The 25,052-nt window shown below is 34.5% G+C and overlaps 1 protein-coding gene across 1 annotated transcript; it reads left to right on the top strand.

Annotated features, from left to right (window-relative positions):
- The first annotated feature begins 1,441 nt into the window (after positions 1-1,441).
- Positions 1,442-24,585, top strand: LOC121424922 (small nuclear ribonucleoprotein G-like). The gene is made up of 4 exons (XM_041620812.1): positions 1,442-1,591; positions 21,180-21,202; positions 22,566-22,690; positions 23,733-24,585. The coding sequence occupies exons 1-4, from the start codon at positions 1,560-1,562 to the stop codon at positions 23,784-23,786; spliced, it is 234 nt and encodes a 77-aa protein (XP_041476746.1). The 5' UTR covers positions 1,442-1,559; the 3' UTR covers positions 23,787-24,585.
- The last annotated feature ends 467 nt before the right edge of the window (positions 24,586-25,052 follow it).

Raw genomic sequence — 25,052 nt, 5'->3', positions numbered from 1 at the left:
AACTTCCGCTCTGCACAAAATAGTTATATGTATAAATGAGGGGACTGATGACATCACGGTCCACTCACTTTAATTATTTTTTTGTATTTCAATATATGAAATATATAATATTACTCTCATCATCCGTTGCGAAGCAATGTTTAATCCTCTCGTTAATATTAATGTGGTTAAGTCAAGTTGGTCCTTAAATCTGTACCAATTGAAATATTGTACAATAAACAATACAAAAAATAAAAGAAATGGTGAGCGAGGGACATTATCGAATCTTTTATTTGAATAGGAAAATAATGTGCAAGAACTGTTTTGTGAAAGATAGGTGAATCTTCAACATGTCACAACTATCTTCTTGTTTTATATTGGGTTCAATGACATTTTCAGCATTATGCTTTTTATTTTGTTTATTTATTCAATTCAATATTTTTTCTTTGGTGGTAAATTCGACGCTTATAAAACTCCGTTTGAGCATTGCAGAGGATAATCTTGAGCTAGTATGCAGACGCACACAAACAAAAACGACCAGCACAATGCATTCTGAATCTGCATGCATGTACGACTATTATGCTGTTCTTTACTCATCTTCCTTACATTGTACAAATAATAAGTTCAAAAATATACCTGGCATCAAAATATTAAATTGAACAGAGCGGGGCGGACCTAGGATTTTCCAAAGGGGAGAGCACACTTTTCCCGAAGAAAAAAAATTGACAAGCAAAAAAAAAAAATTCAACCGTAATTAAGGACATTTCGTCCACGCAAAATTTGACAAGCAAGAAAAAAAAAGGATTTATAAACAAATATTACGGAAATTTCTTCCACGGTCTAGTATCAAATGGATATATTAGTTTTGATAGACTGGTCAACCTTCAATGATCAATTGCAGGGTCAAATGTATTTGGGGCATTTTTTTCCAAAGTTTTTTTTTCAAAAGACTAGCCAAACGTGTTTAGGGTATGTGTTTTTTTCCCCAAGCCTTTTCCTGGGATCATAATCTGGCGACAACTTGTTTAGGGGCCAAAATGTGTAAATAAAGCCCTCGAAAAAAAACTTGTTTAGGGGGTTATTCTGCACACAGAGAAAAACTCATTTGGGGGTGTTTGGAAATAATTTGGCCACGCGTGTGTACAGCAATATATTTGACTGTCCCCGGCTGCGCCCCCCCCCCCCCCCACTGGATCCGCCAGTGGAACGAGAGAGAGAGATATACGGTACATGTAGGCAAAATGGACAACTATGTGTGTGTGTGTGTGTATTTGAGTCTTGTCAGACGTGTATCAATCAGGTATGATTATTTACGTCTGGGACCGACCTTTAACGTCACCATCCGAAAGTCGTGATCAGGGCTAGAACCTCGAACCTATGCATCAATTATTAACTTCGATTACAGGCGCACGCCACAACGCCCAGTCAAACATGATTGATTGCCGATACCATACAACGAAAGAAAAAAAAATAGTCGTCTAACTTCACAAATTTACCGATCGTTTCTGCTTCGCCTTTTCGGAATCCAAACTGAATCTGATTTAAATCTTCAGAAATCTTCGCGATCTTCTCACCAAATCATGAGTAAAGCACATCCACCAGAACTCAAGAAGTATGTTTATATATATTCTCGTTTTCAAGGAGTATTTTAAACGATAGCCCATTGTGTTGACTGTTAAATCTTTGCGCTAGGATAGCTTGCTTTAGAATTTGGCGAATTTTCGTGCGCTTGCTTTGAGTTTGATGATAAGTTACTAGTTTTCATTGGTAATGATTTGTAATATTGCATGGAATAATCCTTGTAAGTAGTGATAGAGTCTAGATGCTACTCCGAAATTCGTCCTCATTCGTTTTATCTACCGTGAATGTGATGTTTTCCTCCTTTCACCTACGCGTCTTGATCATGTGTGGGGCATTTGCATTTGAGTTGACGGACAGTCCCATTCATTTATTTTGATGTGGTGCGATGGGTAACGAGCGTGCAGGGGGGGGGGTTTACTGCGGCAGCCCGAACACGTACTGTGTTCGGGCTGCGAATAGCTTCACCCAAGCTCACCGGATCCGGACCGGATCGGCCAAAAGAGATTCGGGAATTTAATGATTATTTGTTATATTGTAAGACATTGGAAAGAAGGAATCAATACATACTTACAACTTAAGCCGCAATATTCACAATCCTCAAAACGAAGAAGTAATGTCCCAAAACTAGGCAAAAATGGAGGGATGTTTTTCCGATGTGCATTAAAAGTCGTTTGTACAGGAACCAATGGAGGATCGATATAGCCTTTTGACGAGGCAACGAGATAAATTTGATTTTTGTCAGCAAACAGGCGAAAAAAACAAAAACAAACAATAAAGGAAAAATATACTTAAAAATAAAATGATAATTGAATATGCGTAATATTTGTGAATTGGCAGTGTATACAGCCACACGCGTGTGTCTTTACCATCCAGCCACACGCGTGTGGTTATATCCAGAACACCTATCTGTGGATACCGCCACACGCCGCCAGTAATAACAGTAAAACTCGTACCGCGGTATGTAGGTCTGACCGTCTATATCACGATCAAAATAACCTCATTTCTTCATTAAATTCTTACATTCTAAACTCCTTTGATTTCTTTAAATCGTTTCAATTTCATTCTCACCGTCTTCTTTCCTTGCTTTTCTTGTCTTGTTACAAAAGGCCGCCTGTTAAATAGCAAATTTCCACACTTTTTCTACTTGTGTTGACTCTACTGAATCTAGGCTATGTGCGCGTACGTACGAAACCCAAACTGTGTATGTCTACTACTGCGCTGCGCTAACGCTGTATGGGTCTGCCACCGCGAAGGAAGCCAGAATCGACACAAGTAGAAAAAGAGAATTTGCTGTTAAACAGACGACCGTTTGTAACAAGACAAGAAAAGCAAGGAGAGAAGACGGTGAGAATGAAATTGAAACGATCTAAGGATATCAAAGGGGTTTAGAATGTAAGAATTTAATGAAGAAATGAGGTTATTTTGATCGTGATATAGACGGTCAGACATACCGTACGTGTTTTACTGTTATTACTGGCGGCGTGTGGCGGTATCCACAGATATGTGTTCTGGATATAACCACACGCGTGTGGCTGGATGGTAAAGACACACGCGTGTGGCTGTATACACTGCCTTGTGAATTTTAGTAAGTTCGCATGCATGTTCATCAGATTTGCCAATAGCACTAAAGTCCATATAGAAAATATAACTTAAGGCCCCGACAAAAGGCTATCATTCGATGCGTCGGAGAAAGATACATGAATATTCATGAGTCTAGTTCCGTAAATTCTTGCTTTTCCCTTTGCCTGATAACAAGTCAACATACGGCTTTGGTTTTTTCTTTGAAAGAAATAACATATTTTCTTTTGAATTATTTGTTTTTTCTTTCTCCTTCATTTTTTTCTTTTCTTCTGTTCTATTTTATTTTCCTTTGCCCTTTTTTTTATTCTCGTTATTTTGTTCCCCTACCTTCTCTTCATTTTTGGGTCGGTTTTTTTTCTTCCTTTTTTTTAGTTTTCGCATTTGTTTTTTTTTTATTCTTTTTTTTCTTCTCTTTTTTTGTCTCTAATTTTCTTCTTGTCTTCTTTGTCTTCGAGAGATAATACTCATGGTGTCGTACTACAAATTTTTATCATTATTATTATAGAAATCTACAGATATAGGTAAATAAACAAGCGAAGAAATAAATTAATACTCATATATTAAAGGATATTTTCAGGGGCGTACCCAAAATTTTCCGTGGGGGGGCAAATTCGTCTGCCCAAAAATTTGACAAGCAAAAAAAAAGAAAAGAAATTGTCTTCAACCAGAAATAAATGATTTCGTACCAGAAAAAAATTGACAAGCAAATAAGAAAAAAAAAGGTCTACAAGTTCAAAAGAGGGGGCACTTGTGGCTCGTCGGGATCAGTTGTGATTCGTCATGGGGGCAGGGGTACGTCCATTGCATGAGTTATGACTCGTCAGAGGGGGGGGCAGTCTACCCCCCCCCCCCTCTCTCTCTCTGAGGTACGCTTGTGAAAATATTCGTTGATCAAAATTATTGAGTGATCAGCAAATCATCTCTTTAAGATATTGATGCCCATTTTCTGGAACCCAGCAACTGAAAGGTCTGCGCTGACTCAGCCTAGAATCTAGAGGACTCTGTGATGTGAAATGATTTTAAAGACATTATCACGGAGTCCAATGCTGGCTCCCACATATTTTAATTTTGTTCTTTCTCTCTTGTTATGTTTTCCATTTTATTTATTTTGTATACTGTGCATGCATGAATCATTCTGTCAGTTTGAATTGTATGTTGTATGTTTTAATGAGAATTTAAAATAAATAAATGAAATGAAAATATATGCAAATCTCATTATCATCCAACAACCATTTTCATATACTCTTGATGCTTATATCAATATCAATTTGTAATTTGTTTGAACGGAGATTATAAGATGATCATGAAATATGATTAAAATTCATATGTTTGTTTCTAGATTACTATGTAATCTTTCATCTTGTTGACATTCTTTAAGCCTCAATCATTGAGTATATAAATCTCTGCGGGGATTCCCACAACGTTCTCGCCAGTGTAGAACACTCGCGTCGCATGCGACACACGCAAATTCCACAAGCTCCTGGTGCGTCACGCGCAAAAAGTGAGCGACACGGGCAAAAAAAAAAAATTATAAAAAGTGAGGGAAAATCATCGAAAATAATTGTTGCATCATTCATCATCAATCCTCAAAAATATAGAATGTTTCAGAATCATTTCGGCAACAGACAAACTACGATCTTATCACTTGACCGGATAATATCCATGCATATACACTGGCGCATTTCCACTTCCAGCCGGCTAGCCAGCCACCCAGCCACGCTAGCTTTGCCAGCCCGCTGGCGCGGGTAGCTAGCTGAGCCAGAGCCGGACCTGCACGCAATGTTTGGAACTGAATTGTCCGCGATGCGACGTAACTTTTCATTTTTACATGATACCGTATTCTGATAACTTTCAAGTAATTTTGATTTTAAAATGAATTGTTCCATATAATTTTCCTAGTAATTACTTGCTAAGTATATTCTTAACGTTCATTCTCAATTTCTGCTGTCATGTAACAACGAAATAATTGTTGAAATTCTGAACTCTAATATAATAGGCTTGGCCGGCCGCGCGTTTCCGTTTTACACCCTGGCGAAGGCATTTTCCGGAAAAGTAGCCAAAAAGCGACTAGTGAAGAGTCTACACACGTCGCTGGTTGCATGCAGCGTGCGACACAGGCGAGTCCACCACCGCATGCAATTTGCACAGTTACTGATCATATCAGAGCACAGAGTTCCTCGGCACTTCATATATAGAGAGAGCGGCAGTCAGGAGTGAAATCGAACATGCTTTTGCCGGCAGTCGCGTTGTTTATGATAGTTTTTTTCTTCTAAAAATAAATTATTAACTGAATGAATAGAATGACAGACAAAATCAAAATAAACAGATACTTATAATGGAAAGACAAATTGAAGTTTGATGGATTGATACACTTAGAAGCTGCCGAAAGATAGATATAGAAGACTGATAAATAGATAGAGACAAGATAAATAGATAGAAATAGAGAGAGAGGTGAATAGATAGATAGAAAGAGAGAGAAAGAGGGAGATATGGATGGATAGATAGATAAATAGAGAGGGGGGAGAGACATGAGAGGTCGACATATAGAGGGAGAGGGGGAGAGAGAGAAAGAGAGAGAGAAGGATAGATAGCCGATAGAGAGGGAGAGATGTTATAGATAGAAATATGGACGGACAAAGAGTAAGAGAGAAAAAAAGACAGACAGATGCTAGAGAAGGAGAGAGATAGAGAATTTGAGAGACAGATAGATAGATGTTAGATAGATAGAAAGATAAAGAAAGAGAGACAGAGAAGATAGACAAATTAACAGATAGATAGATAGAGAGAAATAGAGAAAGACAGACAGATGGATAGATAGAGATAGATAGATGAGAGATAGATAGATGTTAGACAGATAAAGAGGGAGAGAGACAAAGAATATTAACAAATTAACAGATAGATAAGTTAAAAAAATAGAGAGAATAAAAGACAGACAGATGGATAGATAGATAGAGATTAAATAGATAATTAAAGAATGAGAGAGACAGAGAAGATTATTAACAAATTAACAGATGGATAGATAGATGGATCTGAGAGAGATAGATAGAGAATTTGAGAGATAGATAGATGTCAGATAGATCAAGAATGAGAGAGAAGAGCGACAAATTAAGAGATAGATACTGTAGTTACATAGGTAGGTAGAGAGAGAGAAATACAGAAAGACAGACAGATGGATGGATAGATAGAGAGAGATAGAGAATTTGAGATAGATAGATGTTAGATAAAGATCGAATGAGAGAGACAGAGAAGATTATTAGATAGATAGATACTGCAGTTACATAGATAGATAGATAGATAGATAGAGATAGAATTTGAGAGATAGATATATAGACAGATAGAGAGAAAGACAGACATCAGCAAATCGGCAAGGCAAATGATCAAGGCCGAACATCCGTATTGAACCTGGAAAGTATAAGCTCAGCTGCATTATGTTCTGCGGATAACTTCGGTGCGGACTTTGGATCGCGCGCCCAGCAGATAATGTAAACAAACGTAGACGTAGACTCTTCACTAGTCGCTTTTTGGCTACTTTTCCGGAAAATGCCTTCGCCAGGGTGTAAAACGGAAACGTGCTGGCCGGCCAGCGACGTGCGTATGGCAAGCTATTTTAACATTTTCTGATATCAAAAATTATTAGATTTATTGATATCAAGAATTAATTTCTTAAATTCATTTCTTGATATCAAGAACTCATTTCTTGATATCATAAAACGATTTCTTGATATCAAGAAATTAATTCTTGATACCAAAAAACATTTATTTTTATATCAAGAATTAATTTCTAACTTGATATCAAGAATTCATTACTGATTAATAATCAGAATGATTTTTTTGCAATAAATTGACGATCGAATTCAGAAATGAATTCTTGATATCAAAGATTCATTTCTTGTGATATCAAGAATTCATTTCTTGATATAAAAAAATAATTTCTGGATATCAAGAATTCATTTCTTTAAAAAAATCAGATTGATTTTTTGCAATACATTGACGCTCGAAATCAGAAATGAAAATGAATTCTTGATATCAAGAATTGATTCCTGAATAAATATCAGAATGATTTTCTTGATATCAAGAATTCATTTCTTGATATCAAGAATTAATTTCTGAATAAAAATCAGAATTATTTCTTGCAATATATTGATGCACGAAATCAGAAATGAAAATGAAGACCTTGATATCAAGAATTAATTTCTTGATATCAATAATTCATTTGTGAATAAAAATCAGAATGATTTCTTGCAATATATTGATGCATGCACAAAATCAGAAATGAAAATGAAGATCTTGATATCAAGAATTAATTTCTTGATATCAAGAATTTCTGATTGAAAATCAGAATGATTTCTTGCAATACATTGACCCTCGAAATCAGAAATGAATTCTTAATATCAAGAAATTAATACTTGACATCAAGAAATTAATTCTTGATATTAGAAAATGTGAATGAATGTTAAAACGGTTTGCGATATACATGTGGATGATTTTGTGAAAGGAAAAAAGCGAGATCCCAGGAGCGAGATGTTAATGTTATTTGTATGACAGCTAATTGCTGGATTCACCATTTATTTTTCATTCTTTCATCTAAAACAGACTATAATTTCTTGTATTGTTTTTCACATGTGTGTACAGTTCTATTGATTGATGTTCTAGGGGGGGGGGTGGCGTGAGATCGATGTTTAGGTATTTTTAATCGATATGTCATGCCAACTCCCCCGCCCCTAGATCCTGCATCGTACAGATCAGAAATATGCCTAAGACTTTGCAACATCTCTCTAAAGGGAATTTGAATTGCAAAATGATGAAAATGGTCAACACATTTTCGAAGTCTCAACCTGAAAAAAAATAAAGCATGGTAAAAATGAATAAGTGATTTTGTATATTTCCAATATTTCCCAACTGAAAATTAACTTACTGAAAACACACGTTCGTGATACGTAGGTGTCATTTTCAAGTGACCAAACATTAAAGCGGGAGTTCACCCTGACAAAAAGTTTATTGTAAACATAGCAGAACTTAAACATAATGATAAGCATTGATGAAAGTTTTACGAAAATCCATCAAAGACTTTAAAAGTTATTAGAATTTGTATAATTTTTTTTATTTGTATAGTCGCTGATTGAAAAAAAAATCAATGAAATGTCCGTCACCACCCAAAGCAATCGCTCTCATGGCTCATGTTTTAAAATGACCTCAGTGGCTGCCCAAATGATACCCAAGAGAAACGATTTTCATCTCATGTTTACCTGATTTAATGGTTCAGCAAATCTTGGCAGATTATCTAAATTTGTTGTCGAGTGTCCTGATGACAGATCTAGCCCAGCTGCTTCACCCAAGGTATTACGCAATGTACCTTATATGACGAAGGAGGTATCACTTGCTTTGGCTGTAGCTTCATTTTTTTTTATTTCTTAAAGAGTTCATAGCAAAAGCCTAAAGGTATATAAAATATATTTTAACTCGTTAGGACCTCAAAATTTTTTAAAACATTCCTAATGGATCGTTCATTAATCTGACATTTTTGTGACTTCTATTTCGTTTTATTTTCTTTCCCGCGGTTGTCAGAAAATGCGTGATTTATATTTATTTTTGGAGAACGGGAGTCCGTACCGAAAGGTATATTAAATATATTTTAATTCATCAACACATCAAAACAATGTTAAAACATGTCCTGATAGATCGTTCATTAATCTAAAATGTTTGTGACTTTTGTTCTTTTATTTTCATTTCCGCTGTTGTCAGAAAATTGCGTGCTTTATATTTCTTCTCGGTGAACGGGAGTCTGTAACGAAATGTATATCAAATATATTTTAAATCATTAACACCTTAAAACAATGTTAAAACATGTCCTGAGATAGATCGTTCATTAATCTTAGATGTTTGTGACTTCTGTTCTTTTATTTTCATTTCCGCTGTTGTCAGAATAAATGTGTGAATTTTATTTCTGAGAGAGTTCAAAGCGAAAGGTATATTAGTCCAGTCATTTTAACTTTTCACTTGGAACAAATTGCAACAGAATTTATTCCAATGCAGAACATTTCTTTGATGTCCATAGAAGACCATACTAAAAGTCCCCAAAAATCCGAATAGGGGAAAGTGTTCTAATTTGCATAAACATAATGGTTAATTTTGGCCATATTCGCTCATTAAGTTTACGTAGCAGACGACGCTAGTGTATATTATGTACTCAGACCCGATTACAAATCATATCAATTCCGGCCTCGATATACTATAAACATCGACTTCTTCAAACTATCGCTATATCATAAATATCAGAAAGCAAAAATTTATACTACAAGAACATTGTTACCATTAACATTAAATACATAAATTCGATTCTGTTTGGACTCTATCAATTGTTTAACATGAAAGGGTCTAGGCACGGAAACTATCATATGCTAGTCACGTGACATTGTACACCAAAATAATGACATTTACTGCTTGCTTGTTCAAGAGAAAAATAAGATGTAGCTATTAGACCTGCCACATCCTATCATACTACTATTAAACTATATACCGAAGTCACACTTTTTCCGTATTTTGCCAATTTATAGGAAAATCTGTCAATTTTGAGCCCCTGAAGAGGGAAGGGGTCGATGCGCCGTATTTTGCCAATTTATGGGGAAATCTGTCACTTTGGAGTCCCTGAAGATGGAAGGGTCGATGCGCTGATAAACCAAACCTACTCATCTCTAAGTTTCAAATAATAAAAGTGACTTAACCATATAGCAGAAATGCCTTTTGCCTGAATAGGGGGGGTCAAACACTGCAATTTTGTTTTAAGAAAGAGGAAAAATAAGCACAAAAGGGTGGAGAGACTTCGGAACCTCTAAGGGGGGTAGGCTTTGCTGAGCCAACACTTCTTTATTGTAGTTGATAGAGGAAAATCTACTTTTTTATCTCCAAGTGGTTACGAAACAATGAAAGAAATTTGCTATAGAGCAGAAACAACGTTTTGCCCCAATAGGGGCTCCAAATTGGCAGATTTTCCCCATAAATTATAAATAAAATAAGGAGGGGAAAATTTGCAAAAAGCGTGGGGAGACTTAGGGAACCTCTGAGGGGGTAGGCTTTGCTGAGCCAGCACTTCTTTATATAAAGCTGATAAAGGATTTTTTTTATCTCCAAGTGGTTACGAAACAATGAAAGTGGTTTGCTATATACACATATATATACAAATTTTTTGCATCAGTGAGGGCTCCGAATTGATAGATTTTCCATAAATAGGCAAACTATGGAAAAGGGATGGGTGAGTTTGGCAAACCCCTGAGAGGTTGGGTTTGCTGTGCCAGCACTTCTTTGTATGTAGCTGATGGAGGAAAATCTAATTTTGTTATCTCCAGGTGGTTCCAAAGAATAAAAGTGGTCTACTGCAAAGGGGGAAACGCCTTTTACCTCAATGGGGCTCCAAAGTTTTACAAGAAATGGGCAAAATACGCAAAAGGGGTGGGGTGATTTTAGCAGCCCCCTAAAGGATGTAGGCTTTGATGTGCCAGCACTTCTTTATACGTAGCACATAGAAGAAAGGCTACTTTTTTGTTTCCAAGTGGTTTTAAAACAATAAAAGTGGTTTACACTGTAGCAGAAACATCTTTTTGCCTCAATGAGGGCTCCGGATTTATAGATTTTTCCATAAATTGGCAAAATATGGAAAGGGGTGATTGACTTTAGCAAACCCCGTAAGGGATAGACTTTAATTGCTGTGCCAGACTTATCTGATAATAGAAAATCTATTTTGTCATCCCCAAGTGCTTACAAAACAATTAAATCACTTTACTGCAAAGGGGAAACACCTTTTGTCTCAATGGGGCTAAAAATTGTGCGAATTTTCCAAGAAATGAGCAAAATACATAAAGGGGTTTCGTGACTTCGGAAGACCCCAGAAAGGGTAGGACTTGCTGTGCCATCACTTCTTTATATGTAACTGATAGAGAAAAGCCTACTCTTTTGCCTCCAAGTGATTTCAAGACAATAAAAGTGTTTTTCTTTGTAGCAAAATACCGCTTTGTCACATTGGGGGCTCCAAAAAGCATGATATTTTTAATAGTTGAGCTACGGAAACTTTGACAAGCTATTGCGGGGCTATGCTGTTATGTTCTTGAACGTAATTAAATGCAGGATGCAGAGCAATGCATCCTCTAACTTTTTCTAAGAGATTTCATTAACATAAAAGTTACTTTAATATGCAGAAAAAGCCCTTTGTTCACTCATCAATTTAAGTAATATACATCTTTGTATCGCTATACGTCATTGTATTTACGCGTGTTAGTCACACCAACAAAGGAGAGGCTAGACCGATTTAATATATTGTACTATCTTCAAAGGCATGCCAGCGATCGCGTTGTAGTCGATATAAAAGACTGACTGGGACACGGAGGTTGGTTTTTGGTGTCACTTTGTCGCAATATCGCATAATACATTCGGATGTATTTGCGCTTAATCTAAGCAAGTTAAGACATTAATACTGTTATGAAGCATATCAATTTTCTCGTTGATATATCCCCTTTCTTGTCGAATGCTGATATTTTGCATTAGTTGTTGATGCTAATGATAAAACAGAAAGATATCAACGCACATGCAATTTTTGACCGAAAACATGGAAATTTTGACATAATTTCTCACATTTTTCGAAAAATATGAACCGGGCAGTCCCGGAAACGATTGCAATCGATTTATGATATCTTAATCATAGTGAATTGCGTATTCATTTCAAGATTTTTCCATTATCTGTACAAAAAATATTAAGGATAAGGCATATCAATTAATTTTGGCAGCCATCTTGGATTTATGCAAATTAGCTCCCTTTCCCCTATTCGGAAAGTTTGGGACTTTTAGTATGTTGTACTAGAGACCTCACAGAAATGCATTGTGATAGAAAAAATTCTGTTGCAATTTGTTCCAAGTTTGGTCAAAATTTGGGCTAAAATGACTGGGCTATATAAAATATATATAAACTCGTTAGGACCTCAAAACAATTTTACAACATACCTAATCGATCGTTCGTTAATCTGAGATGTTTGTGACTTCTAATTTGTCTTATTTTCTTTCCCGCGGTTGTCAGAAAAATGCGTGATTTATATTTATTTTTGGAGAACGGGAGTCCATATATAACGAAAGGCATCTCAAACACCTCAAAACAATGTTAAAACATGTTCTGATAGATGCGTGATTTATATTTCCTCTCGGAGAACGGGAGTCCGTACTGAAAGATATATCAAATATATTTTAATTCATTAACACCTCAAAACAATGTTAAAACATGTCCCGATAGATCGTTCATTAAACTTAGATGTTTGTGACTTCTGTTCTTTTATTTTCAATTCCGCTGTTGTCAGAATAAATGTGTGATTTTTATTTCTTAGAGAGTTCAAAACGAAAGGTATATAACATATATCTTACATGTAACTCGTAAGGACATCAAAACAATTTTAAAACATACCTAATCGATCGTTCATTAATCTGAGCTTTTGTGACTTCTATTTTGTTTTATTTTCTTTCCCGCGGTTGTCAGAAAAATGCGTGATTTATATTTATTTTTGGAAAACGGGAGTACATAACAAAAGGCATATCAAATATATTTTAACTCAAACACCTCAAAACAATGTTAAAACATGTCCTGATAGATGCGTGATTTATATTTCTTTTCGGGGAACGGGAGTCCGTACTGAAAGATATATCAAATATATTTTGATTCATCAACACCTTAAAACAATGTTAAAACATGTCCTGAGATAGATCGTTCATTAATCTTAGATGTTTGTGACTTCTATTCTTTTATTTTCATTTCCGCTGTTGTCAGAATAAATGTGTGAATTTTATTTCTGAGAGAGTTCAAAGCGAAAGGTATATAAAATATATTTAAACTCGTTAGGACCTCAAAACAATTTTAAAAAACATACCTTATCGATCGTTCATTAATCTGAGATTTTTGTGACTTCTATTTTGTTTTATTTTCCTTCCCGCGGTTGTCAGAAAAATGCGTGATTTATATTTATTTTTGGAAAACGGGAGTACATAACAAAAGGCATATCAAATATATTTCAACTCAAACACCTCAAAAAAAAATGTTAAAACACGTCCTGATGCGTGATTTATATTGCCTTTCGGGGAACGGGAGTCCGTACTGAAAGATATAATAAATATATTTTGATTCATCAACACCTCAAAACAATGTTAAAACATGTCCTGAGATAGATCGTTCATTAATCTTAGATGTTTGTGACTTCTGTTCTTTTATTTTCATTTCTGCTGTTGTCAGAATAAATGTGTGAATTTTATTTCTGAGAGAGTTCAAAGCGAAAGGTATATAAAATATATTTAAACTCGTTAGGACCTCAAAACAATTTTACAACATACCTAATCGATCGTTCATTAATCTGAGATGTTTGTGACTTCTAATTTGTCTTATTTTCTTTCCCGCGGTTGTCAGAAAAATGCGTGATTTATATTTATTTTTGGAGAACGGGAGTCCATATATAACAAAAGGCATCTCAAACACCTCAAAACAATGTTAAAACATGTTCTGATAGATGCGTGATTTATATTTCCTCTCGGAGAACGGGAGTCCGTACTGAAAGATATATCAAATATATTTTAATTCATTAACACCTCAAAACAATGTTAAAACATGTCCCGATAGATCGTTCATTAAACTTAATGTTTGTGACTTCTGTTCTTTTATTTTCAATTCCGCTGTTGTCAGAATAAATGTGTGATTTTTATTCTTAGAGAGTTCATAGCGAAAGGTATATAAAATATATTTTAACTCGTTAGGACCTCAAAACAATTTTAAAACATTCCTCATAGATCGTTCATTAATCTGAGATATTTGTGACTTCTATTTTCTTTTATTTTTCTTTCCCGCGGTTGTCAGAAAAATGCGTGATTTATATTTACTCTTGGAGAACGGGAGTCCGTAACGAAAGGCATATCAAATATATTTCAACTCAAGCACCTGAGCCTCAAAACAATGTTAAAACATGTCCTGATAGATGCGTGATTTATATTTCTTCTCGGAGAACGGGAGTCCACAACGAAAGGTATTTCAAATATATTTTAAGTCAATACAGCTCAAAACACTAAAACATTTCCAGACAAAAAGACCCATACATTTTTAGATAAACAGCAACTTAACATTTCAACATTTTGCCGATGTCAACTCTAAGTTAGGTATTGGTGTGCGCCGCCGATTAGAACAATATTACAGTGAACTTCGCGGATTGGCAATGAAACTTGACTTTACCAGCATCAAATCATCAAAGCACATGTGAAAATCAAAACATCACGTGTAAAATCGGCCACCACCGAATCGGCGGGTTTGCGACACGCGTAAGAAAAATCCTGGCGAGAACGCTGCTGCGGGATAAGTATAGGCCTGTAATTACAAAGAATTGAATTGCTCATTACATATAGGATGCATAAATTCGCCGGGAATCTTGCTTATCTGATTGTTTTCCTGGCATCCAAGAGGCGCTTTTTTTCGAATACGTCCCGTTCTTTATATATCTTAATTGTTTTGCTTATAAGAATTAATGAATAATAATGATGACACTAAATCAGCTTATCTATATTTCTACTGCAGTACCACTGAAGTATTGATGCAGAAATCAAATTTTGTGATAGATTTTGTCATAACATCCCAATAAAAGTCAGGCCTTTGTCATGAACCTTTTCCATTTTTCTATAACAAGTGCGTCGCAAGGAGGCGGTGGGGTGGCCTACCCCATCCTAACGCCACCCCCCCCCAAAAAAAAGAACATGAGAAATGGTGAGAGCGAAGGGTAAGCAATGGCGAAAAAGATAGCTTTGCGGGATTTTCTTTCTCTATAAATATTTGCTTCCTCGCAAGTTTGCGAGGAAATCATGAAAATATAGTTTTCTCCTTTGTTTACCTTTCCCCGTTTTCCCATCTCGGCTTAATTCTATTTTGTTTCGTTGCGGCATCAAGTTTTAAAAAATAATATTTGGGAACGGAACTTTTATTAAGATTACAGGTCAAAGTAATATATTTCTTCAAATTGATCAATACCAACTTTCCGATCCCTAGGTAAGGGCGGTAAACTTTATAACAATGATGTCAATTACCCACAAAGGCTACTTCTTCCGCTTTTCAGCTCTTTACTAGTGAATTTATTTGGGGCCGCAGACGGCCTTATCATGAGCATGTAAAGGGGCAGTTATAAAAATTGTGAAAAAAGTACAATATTACTAGATGATGGAAGTTCATATGTCATCAATCTCCTGTCGCCTATTTTGCGCCATTAATTTGATATTTTGCATGTCACTTTTTGTTCCTAATCATTCAAATACACTGTTAAAAATGATTGAAAAAACGCTGTTTACGACACGAATCACACAATTGTTCAAACAAATATTTAAAATCTTAAACAACACAGTTTAAATTCAAAATTTGATTATCAATAATTAAATTCAAATATCAAATTATCAATAATTAAAGCTTGATTGTTTAAGATTTTAAACACTTATTTAAAATGTTTAAACAACTACTGCGCAAATCACACAATAAATAGTGTTGTTTAAATTATTTTTGACAGTGTAAGCACTTCATATAAATGAGCTCAATTAGGGGCGGAACCATGATTTTCAAAAGGGGGGCAAATTTTTCCAGTGAAAAATCTGACGAGCAAAAAAAAAGAAGAAAGGTTTTCCAACCAAAATTAAGGAAATTTCGTCCAGGAAAAAAAAATTGCTAAGCCAAAAAAACAAAATGAAAGAAATCTTTTTAACAAAAAAAAATTATTTGGCCTGAAAAAAATTTGACAAGAAAAAAAGGGGAGGGGGCACAGTTCAGCTTTAACACCATTTTTAACATCACAAATTTTCATTATGCTTCTCAAGGGGGGGGCGAGCCGGCTTTGCCCCTCCCCCCCGGATCCGGCAGTGAGTTCGATGTTTTTAATGTGAATTTGACAAGCAAAAAAAGGTCTTCAACATAAAATTGGAGGTCGTTTCGTATCAATTTTCTTTAGAAGGGGGGCGATTAAAAAAACCTATGCTACTGCCATGGTGATTAGAGATTATCAAAGCGGCAGAATTTTTTTTTTAATCATAATTATTTATTCTTTACAATATCTTGATATTTATTTTAAAAGGAGGCAAAGTTGTTTTTAAGTATGTCCTTTCATTTAAAATCATATTCATTCCTTCCTAATTGCTATAACAAGTGAAAAAGATGAATAACATCAATAAAATCAGGATTCATATTAAGAAAATCGTTATTCTAAATGTAAAATTAGAATCTGTAACTATTTCTTTAATATCTAATACTCACAAAGGGAATAATCATAATACAGACTAAAAGTTTCTACATGATCTAGATATCTCTTAATATAAATATAATACACAATCATGCTATTTCGTAAATTTTATTTTGTTCAGTATATAAAACACACACACACCAAGAGAACAGTCATGCTCCCCCCTTCCCATAAGCAAAGCATAAAAAGAATGAAAAGGAGAAAGAAATATAAGTTTATAACAAATGACAAATAAAAAAAATATAAACATGTATTATAAAAACACAGAATGTAACAAAATAGAAATATATATGAAATAAATTATTTTTTCATTAATACAGATTTTTTTTCAAATTAAAATGAAAAAATGGTATTGAACATGCCTAAATCACGATGTAACTGAATCGAGGCGACTTGCCGAAAGTTTTGACTACATGCATATTCATTAAACTGTTTTGTAAAGGCAGAGACGTCATCTTATGAATATTTATATACGCATGCGCAGAAACTATTTTCACGTTCTTCAAACATGGCGATCTCGCGATTGGAACAAAAGTCCGAAAATTGACGTTCTTTCGAAGGATTTCTTGGAATTGTATACATCAGTTTTAATTGAAAGTTAAGCTGATTTAGGAACAATTTGTTTAGGTAAGATCGATATTCATCGTTAGATTTTTAATTCATTATTATCACCGGTTTTCTAATGCCAAACATCGCGAAGTTTTGTACTCCGGTGAGAATGCATGGAGGGACTCGGGACCCCGACACTGTCTGAAGACGTGTCGGGGTCCCCGGGGCAAGGGGGGGGGGTCTATTGTCCGGACATTGGCGCTGCCTAAATGCAGTTTCGCAGCTTTCTCCACACAACTTACTAGAAATCCCAGAAATTTGAACCGTAAGATGTGCCTAGTCTTGAGGACGCAATGATGATGATTTTTTTAAATATGTCATATATTTCTTCATCATTGACGTCTTGACACTCTCCATAGTGCCTTCAGCGAACGACCAAAACAAAGATGGATTCCCCCCAAAAATCCATCCTTTTAAACCGAATTAAAGAGCATTCATTTAATTTTATTAATTCTTACACCTTCCTACGCCTAATGCGTAGGAAGGTTTTAAATATTACTATTTAAAAATGTAAAAAAATGAAGATTTCTTACCTAACTGATGCCGCGTAGACCCCTCGTTCCACATGTAAACAACGGAAATACAATAGCGTCGACCCTTGAACCGCTTATGTATGACGTACTTCCGGAAAGCAATGCCGTCTTAACGAACAATTTAGAGATAAAAAATCTTATTTAACAAATATAAAAATTTATTTTGTGATCATAAATAATTTATATATATTGATATGAATTATTTATGATCACAAAATAAATTTTAATATTTGTTAAATAAGATTTTTTATCTCTAAATTGTTCGTTAAGACGGCATTGCTTTCCGGAAGTACGTCATACATAAGCGGTTCAAGGGTCGACGCTATTGTATTTCCGTTGTTTACATGCGGAACGAGGGGTCTACGCGGCATCAGTTAGGTAAGAAATCTTCATTTTTTTACATTTTTAAATAGTAATATTTAAAACCTTCCTACGCATTAGGCGTAGGAAGGTGTAAGAATTAATAAAATTAAATGAATGCTCTTTAATTCGGTTTAAAAGGATGGATTTTTTGGGGAATCCATCTTTGTTTTGGTCGTTCGCTGAAGGCACTATGGAGAGAGTGTCAAGACGTCAATGATGAAGAAATATATGACATATTTAAAAAAATCATCATCATTGCGTCCTCAAGACTAGATGTGCCAGCACCAATGCAATTGAGCATGCCAGTCAGTCATTAATGTAAACATGTTGATTCAAAACAAGTCAACTTAGCCTTAGGCCAGGGCCTAGAAATAATAGATGGCAAGTCTTCAAAAATCGGGGACAGGGTGACCAGATTTCACAAAATGATCTAGAATCTACGTGACAATTGACAAAGCATGCTGCACGAGCGGATCAACAAAGAAGGCTACAGTGTTAGACTTGTGAAAAAGAATATAAAAATTGGAAGGGAGGGTGAACAAAAGAATGAAGGAGAGAAAGTAAAGATGAACGAAAAGAGATGAATTGAGAAGAAAGAAAAAAATGAAGGGGAAATGAAGGAAAAAAATCCAAAGAAAGATAGAATAAAAGAAGGATGAAAGAAAATAAAAGAGAAAAAAGGATTCCATTATTCTTTGAAACGAATAATAGAAAGAAAAAAAAGAAAGGAAGAAAAGAAAAGAAAGATGAATAAATGTCTGGAAACAGAAAGGAAAAAAGAAAGAAAAAAGGAAGAGGAAAGAAAAAAAAAACAGGAAGGGAAGGAAAAAAAGAATAAGGGAAAAAGAAGGACAAAATAATGAAAGAAAGAGGGAGGAAAGAATGGAGGAGATCATGAAAAAAGAAAATGATGGAAGAATGAAAAAAAAAGGAGCGGAAGGGAGAAGGAAACAAATAAAGTTTAAGGAAAGAAATATGAAGGAAATAAAAAAAGAAATTTAATAAAGAAGGAAAGTGAGAGAAAGAGAAAGGTTCAGGGAAGAAAGATAGGAAATAAAGAATAGATTGAACAAAAAAGGGCAAGCAGGAAGGATAGAATAAAGAAGGATAGAAAAGAAAGAAAGAGGAAAAATTTCAAAATTTAAGCCAAAAAAAATCCAATCATATAACAAAAATCTTTTGATATTTGGTGTTTTTTAAATATATTTTTAAAAGTTTAAAAATCTAAAAAAAATTAGAAATGAATAAAATTTTAATGTGAAACATTTTCAAACTTAAAAATAAGATAGATGGAACAAAAAAAGAGCAAGCAGGAAGGATAGAACAATGATAGAGTTAGAAAAGAAAGAAAGGAAAAACTTCAAACTTTAAGCAATAAAAAAAATTCAATTGTATACCAAAAATCATAATGATATTTGGTGTTTTTAAATATATTTTTAAAAGTGTAAAAAATAAAATCTTCTAGAAATGAATAAAATTTTAAAGTGAAACATTATCAAACCTAAAAACAAGATGAAACATTGCAGCATCATATACAGGCATCTCTCATCCCATTACAAGTTCGCACCGTTAACAAGACTCAAAACCAAAAACCAAAGCTGAAACAACTAGTTCTAATTATGAAAACTCAATAACTTGTTCCTCCGATTTCATCTCCAAATCAGTTCTCTGAGAATCCATTATATAAAAAAATTACTGCTGATTTTGTGATTATTTTGGTGGAAAAACTGTTTATCATGTGAGATTGTTTGCACCATTGAGAATCTGCTCAGATCCTACATGCCTAGCTAGTAGCGTGCCACACACAGGCAGGAGGCCAGTTCGTTTCCAATGTAGTTCATGGTATTAGGTTAGCAAGAAAATCACTGCAGAACTTGCAAAAGTTTAGTTATCAATTTTATTGTTGATTATTTGAAGAAAATTGATTTGTCACTTTTAAATGTATTAACTATATTTTGTTCAATATTTTAAAATACGGGACAAATAGGCGTCCCGGTAAGGGTTTGTCGGGACGCCGGGACAAAAGAGCAAAATACGGGACTATCCTGGGAAATACAGGATGTCTGGTCACGCTAATGGTAATCCCACTTGGCTTGCTCACTGCAGCTACTAGTAGTACTTTGGTGACTTCACCAGAGTTAAAAGTTTTGCCCTTTTCACCGCATTCACGCAGCTAAAAATGGTCATGGTTTTGAGGGAAAAATCATGTTCATTGCATTTCTGACATATATGATCCCGTTTAATATCCAATTTTAATGATTTTGGTATCAAATCAAAGAGAATAAAATGCTTTATGTGGCATCAATTTAAAAGAAGTTCAAAGTCTTGTAAATACCCTTCCCCCACTACTCTAGAAAGCCAATGTAAAACTGCACACAAAATATCTGCACTCTAAGTGTGTTGTGAAAAATTATACTACAGAGCCTATTGGGAGCATTTGGCTGAATTTCATTCGAAATTCATTTGATTATTACTCAAATACTGATTCAGGCATTATACTATGAAATTTTGTAGACTTCAATTTTGCACTATTTTCATCAAGATAAAAAAAATCAGACAGTTTAATGCAACTATCCTGCCTGTGGTGAATCTACAGGTAGGACTATGGTATGCCAATGCAGTACACAACACACACTTTAAAGATACATGTAATCATTAAAATAACACTTTTCTGACCCAAAATATTAATTTCCATACAGTTGCAATTTATTTTTCATTAGTAACATGGGAATAATTTTGGTATTCACCAGAGCGCTCAAAAACTTGAATCTTGGGCATATTTTTGTGCATGCCCTCTATTGGTGGAAAGTAATATGGCAAGAAAATTTTCATTTTTCAATCTCTTTTTTAATTTAGAAAAAAATATTAAAAGAATCGAATTTACTGATTAGCTGCAATGGAATCTGACAGAGTCAAATGAATATTCTGTCAAACAATTAAGTATTTGTTCCAAAGAAAAAGAGAAAATAAGCCAAACATTGCCAACCTTATTTTGCCACACATGGAGTAAAAAAAGAGGATGAGGTTATCTTATAACCTTGTTCATTGAATGAGTGGGTAATCCTGTAGTATTATTGCTGTTTTACAAATAGAATTCGTATACAATGTAGGCGTTCAAATTGATCATCTGCCCGCACTATCTATACAAAAAAAAAGAGAAAAAAAAGATATGTCCATGACTGTTGTGTGAAAGAAAGGACATGCCAGAAGCAATAAATAAATTTAATCCCTGTCTTTGTCTTTTTCTTTCTTGTAGGTTCATGGACAAGAGATTGTCATGTAAGTACAAAATACCTTAATATAATTCATATTCTCCAGCTAGATGGCGGAAAAAAAAAGTTTGGATGAAGCTTACGAAGAGATGCATTATGTCTTGTGTTTCTACATCTAGTTGAGTCATGATTGAAGTTAAGAAGAAAACAGCTGTTCGTTTGATCTATGCACTCTCATTTTCATTGAAAATTTAGTTTCAAATATCAAAAAATGATTTTCATGACAACATATAAATTTGTGTGACGGTTCAGTGTCACATACACTTAAATGGATACTCCAGGCTGGAAATGTGTATTTCTCAATAAATATAGTAAAATTCACAGAGCAAAATCAGCGCATGACGCCCACACTTTTCCGACAGTCCCAGACCAGTTGAAATTGTTGACGGGCCTGTAACTTTTCAGAAATAGCCAGATTTACTGGTCTGACATGACCATTAAAAAAAAGATATATATCAAACTGAATACAAGTGATATCTTATCTTTTGTAAATTAATAATAATGGCTCTGGAGTCTCAAAAATATGACTCTCACAAATTATGTTGTGTGTGTGAGTGTGTACCTTTGCCATAGTTTTTGTTTTTTGGAGGGGGGGGGGGGGTGAGGGGTAACGATAAGCAATAAAAGACAGCAAAATAAACTCTTTTTTTAATGTTTTTCTTTATTTTCTTTATTTTGGGGACCAGTAAATATTAGGTGTGGACCAGTGAAAAATTGAAAAAAATGGGTATCTGCTGGTCCGACATGAACAGGTTGGACCAATAGAATAGAAGGGTTAGTGTGGAGCCCTAGCAAAATGCTGAAAATTTGATCAAAATCGGGTAACAAATAACAAAGTTATTGAATTTTAAAGATTTGCATTGTTCCGGTGAAACCGTTCTTGGCATGTCTTCATGAATATTCATTGGGTGGGCTGATGATGTCGTATCCCCACTTGTTATATGAAATTAGGTTCATTCAAAAATTCCTACCAAGAACTAAAACAATTGGATTGACAACTGATTAAGTGCATTAGTTATTTATTGCCTTGGTGTATGAAAAGGTGGAAAAAAATGATTTCATGTAATAACATAAGAAAAAGGAGACTGGAGATGTGACATCATCAGCCCACCTAATGAATATTCATGACAATGTGCATATAACTGTTTTCACAAAATATTGCTAAACTTTAAGATTCAATAACTTCATTATTTTTTATTTTGATGAACTGCATTTTGCTCCGTGAATTTTTAATTTTACTCCATAAAGATATAAATATTTTAAGCCCGGAGCATCCCTTTAAAGTCAAGACTGCTACATACATTTGCTTGTATTTACATGTTGATTGCTTGGTGGATAAGTGTCTTGTGTCTTCATTTTTGGATAAACAGTGAAGCTGAATGGCAACCGTAGAGTGACTGGAGTTCTTAGAGGATTTGACCCTTTCATGAACCTTGTAATTGATGAAGCAACAGAAGATATTTCGGCTACACAGAAAAATGACATCGGCATGGTGGTACGTTGTTGAACATGTCATCAAATTTCGTCTTTCTAACGTGATAAGCTATTACAGTCATTGATAATGATACAACTGACTTCATTGTGATTGCCAGAGTGGGTACTCATTGTAGTTTCCTTTACCTAATGCTGTGATGTGAATTCAAGATGCAATTTCTGAAATACTAAGATGGTTGAATGGAATAATTCAATAGATCTGTTTTCATGTGCATTCTAAGACTTCCAGCTTGGCAGTGTATCTCTCTTCAAATATGGAGCATATTCAGCATTTATATTCAAATTTTAAGAACAGTGAAATTGATATCAATTTTTTTGTGTATACTTGTAATGAACATTGTAAAGAGTATTTACTACAAAAAATATTTTGAGCTTTAGTGATTCTGAGAGTCATGCATTATGATTACGTGATGAATTGTTTTTACAAATTGAAATGGAAATCTGTAAATGCTGGTTGATTTTTGGTGGAATCCCTGGGGTCAGCAGCAGAGATCTCATAGGGGGTGGAATCTGTTGCTCGGATATAGAATAGCTAAAAAGAGCTCAGCTTTAATGTTCTTCACAAGTATGCACATGAAATATTAGTATATATTTTCATTTCATTGATTTTGATATGTGAATATGAGTGTTGAATAGATTACTATTTAAAAAAAACTATTAAAAAAAAAACTTTGAAGGTGAAACTGCCAGTCCAAGAATGCACATAAAAACAAATTTATTGAATTATTCTATTTACCCATCTTTTCAGTTAAGAAGTAAAAACAAAATGTAAAACTGTTGAGAACAAAAGGTGGCTCCCAGGAACAATGCAAGTACAACCAAGTGCAAGTTTGGCACACGTATGCCACATAAAATGTGAATGTTAGACTTCGCCAATTTTTACATCAGCATCCTTTGTAAAACAAAACCTTAGTATAAAAAATTGTGAGCCTTGTCAGAATTTGACTTTGGGTTTAGGATTATAAGAAGTTATATCATGAGACTTTTAGGTTAAAATGTAGAATCTAATTATATTCCCATTTTTGTGTGTTTACTTCCAACAGGTGGTGAGAGGAAATAGCATCATCCTTCTTGAAGCCCTGGACAGAGTATTATAGCAATAGCCATCCAGTCATGACTATTCATCTGTTCTAATGCCTTGTATCCATTGTGAAAGCTGGAGGAGAAATCACCTGGACACTCAATAACTTAACACAATTAACACAATTGGTAGAATCATCATATCAATATTGTCAAGTTCCGAAACGCTTGATTTACAGAGATATCATCTCATAATCATGTAATTTATCTTTTCAAAATTATGAAAAAAAGATATCACAACTTAAGTCCAACTGTAAATAATCCTGTAAATATATTTGTGTCTTGTTGGAAAATGTAATTTTAAAAGAATTTTGTTGAAGGGGGAGGGGGGGGGGTCAACATCAATACATTTTGGAGAGTGGAAATAATGAGGAAGAAAACCACAGATATTTTTATCATTCCTTTAGAGAATATGCCCAATTTTCACTTTCTGTATTTACATGCTAGTGGGTAATTTTCTTTTTTTTTATACAATGCAAATATACAGTTATACTGTTTTAGATGTTAATGGTTTCTGCATTGCAAATCAGTAACAACAATGTTTGAATTATTTATCTAACCAGAAATAATGGTAAATCATACCGTGAATGTATTCTGTGAAATTCCCAGTAGGTCGGGGTATACAGTATTTTTTTTATTCATAAGTCTTGGTGATTCATGTTCTGTATCTGATCAGTTTCTGAATCGTTCATGTGCACAAACCTTCATCACAGATGTGTTTTGGGGATCATCTAAAGGAGTAATTGTACTAAACGGTTGTTACTGGTTTTGTATTTTCATTGTGTTCAATAAATCCTGCTTGTACATTTTCTCAAAGAAATGTTCTTCACTGAGAATTCTTTGTATCTGGAGATTGGGGAAAGTTTTACGACTGTTGTCTGTAAACTGTTGCCACAGTTAAAACACCTTTGCTTCTAAGCCAATCAAAGTCAAGAAAATTTGTCCGATCAGACAACTTTCATGTAAGTTTCATCAATTCTGATTGGATAAGAAACGCAAGTGTCTGACTGTTACTATGGAAACCATTGGATAAAACAACCTTTGCAGACAAAAAAATTTTAAAAATGACTTATCACTCCCCTGACCTCTTGGCAGATGACAAATGTTGATGAAATGCATCTTGGGGGATATTTTAAAATGTCTGATATTTTCACTGATGATGATAGCTAAAATCCTCAGCAAATCAGTCAAAGTTACAGGCAAGACGCTTTAAATCTGAAAGTGAAACCATGGTCTCAGTAGATTTTGTATATTGACTCTAAAGCTTGATGTAATTTATGTGA

This window comes from Lytechinus variegatus, chromosome 12 (genome assembly GCF_018143015.1).
Source record: "Lytechinus variegatus isolate NC3 chromosome 12, Lvar_3.0, whole genome shotgun sequence".
In the NCBI taxonomy this organism is placed as follows: Eukaryota; Metazoa; Echinodermata; class Echinoidea; order Temnopleuroida; family Toxopneustidae; genus Lytechinus; species Lytechinus variegatus.
The sequence above is the reverse complement of the archived record's forward strand: the minus strand, read 5'-3'. Positions and strand labels throughout refer to the sequence as shown.

Coding starts and splice junctions, on each gene's coding strand:
- LOC121424922 (XM_041620812.1), top strand. CDS start 1,560: ATGAGTAAAGCACATCCACCAGAACTCAAGAA. Junction 21,203..22,565: donor CATGGACAAGAGATTGTCAT/GTAAGTACAAAA, acceptor TTGGATAAACAG/TGAAGCTGAATGGCAACCGT. Junction 22,691..23,732: donor AAAATGACATCGGCATGGTG/GTACGTTGTTGA, acceptor TACTTCCAACAG/GTGGTGAGAGGAAATAGCAT.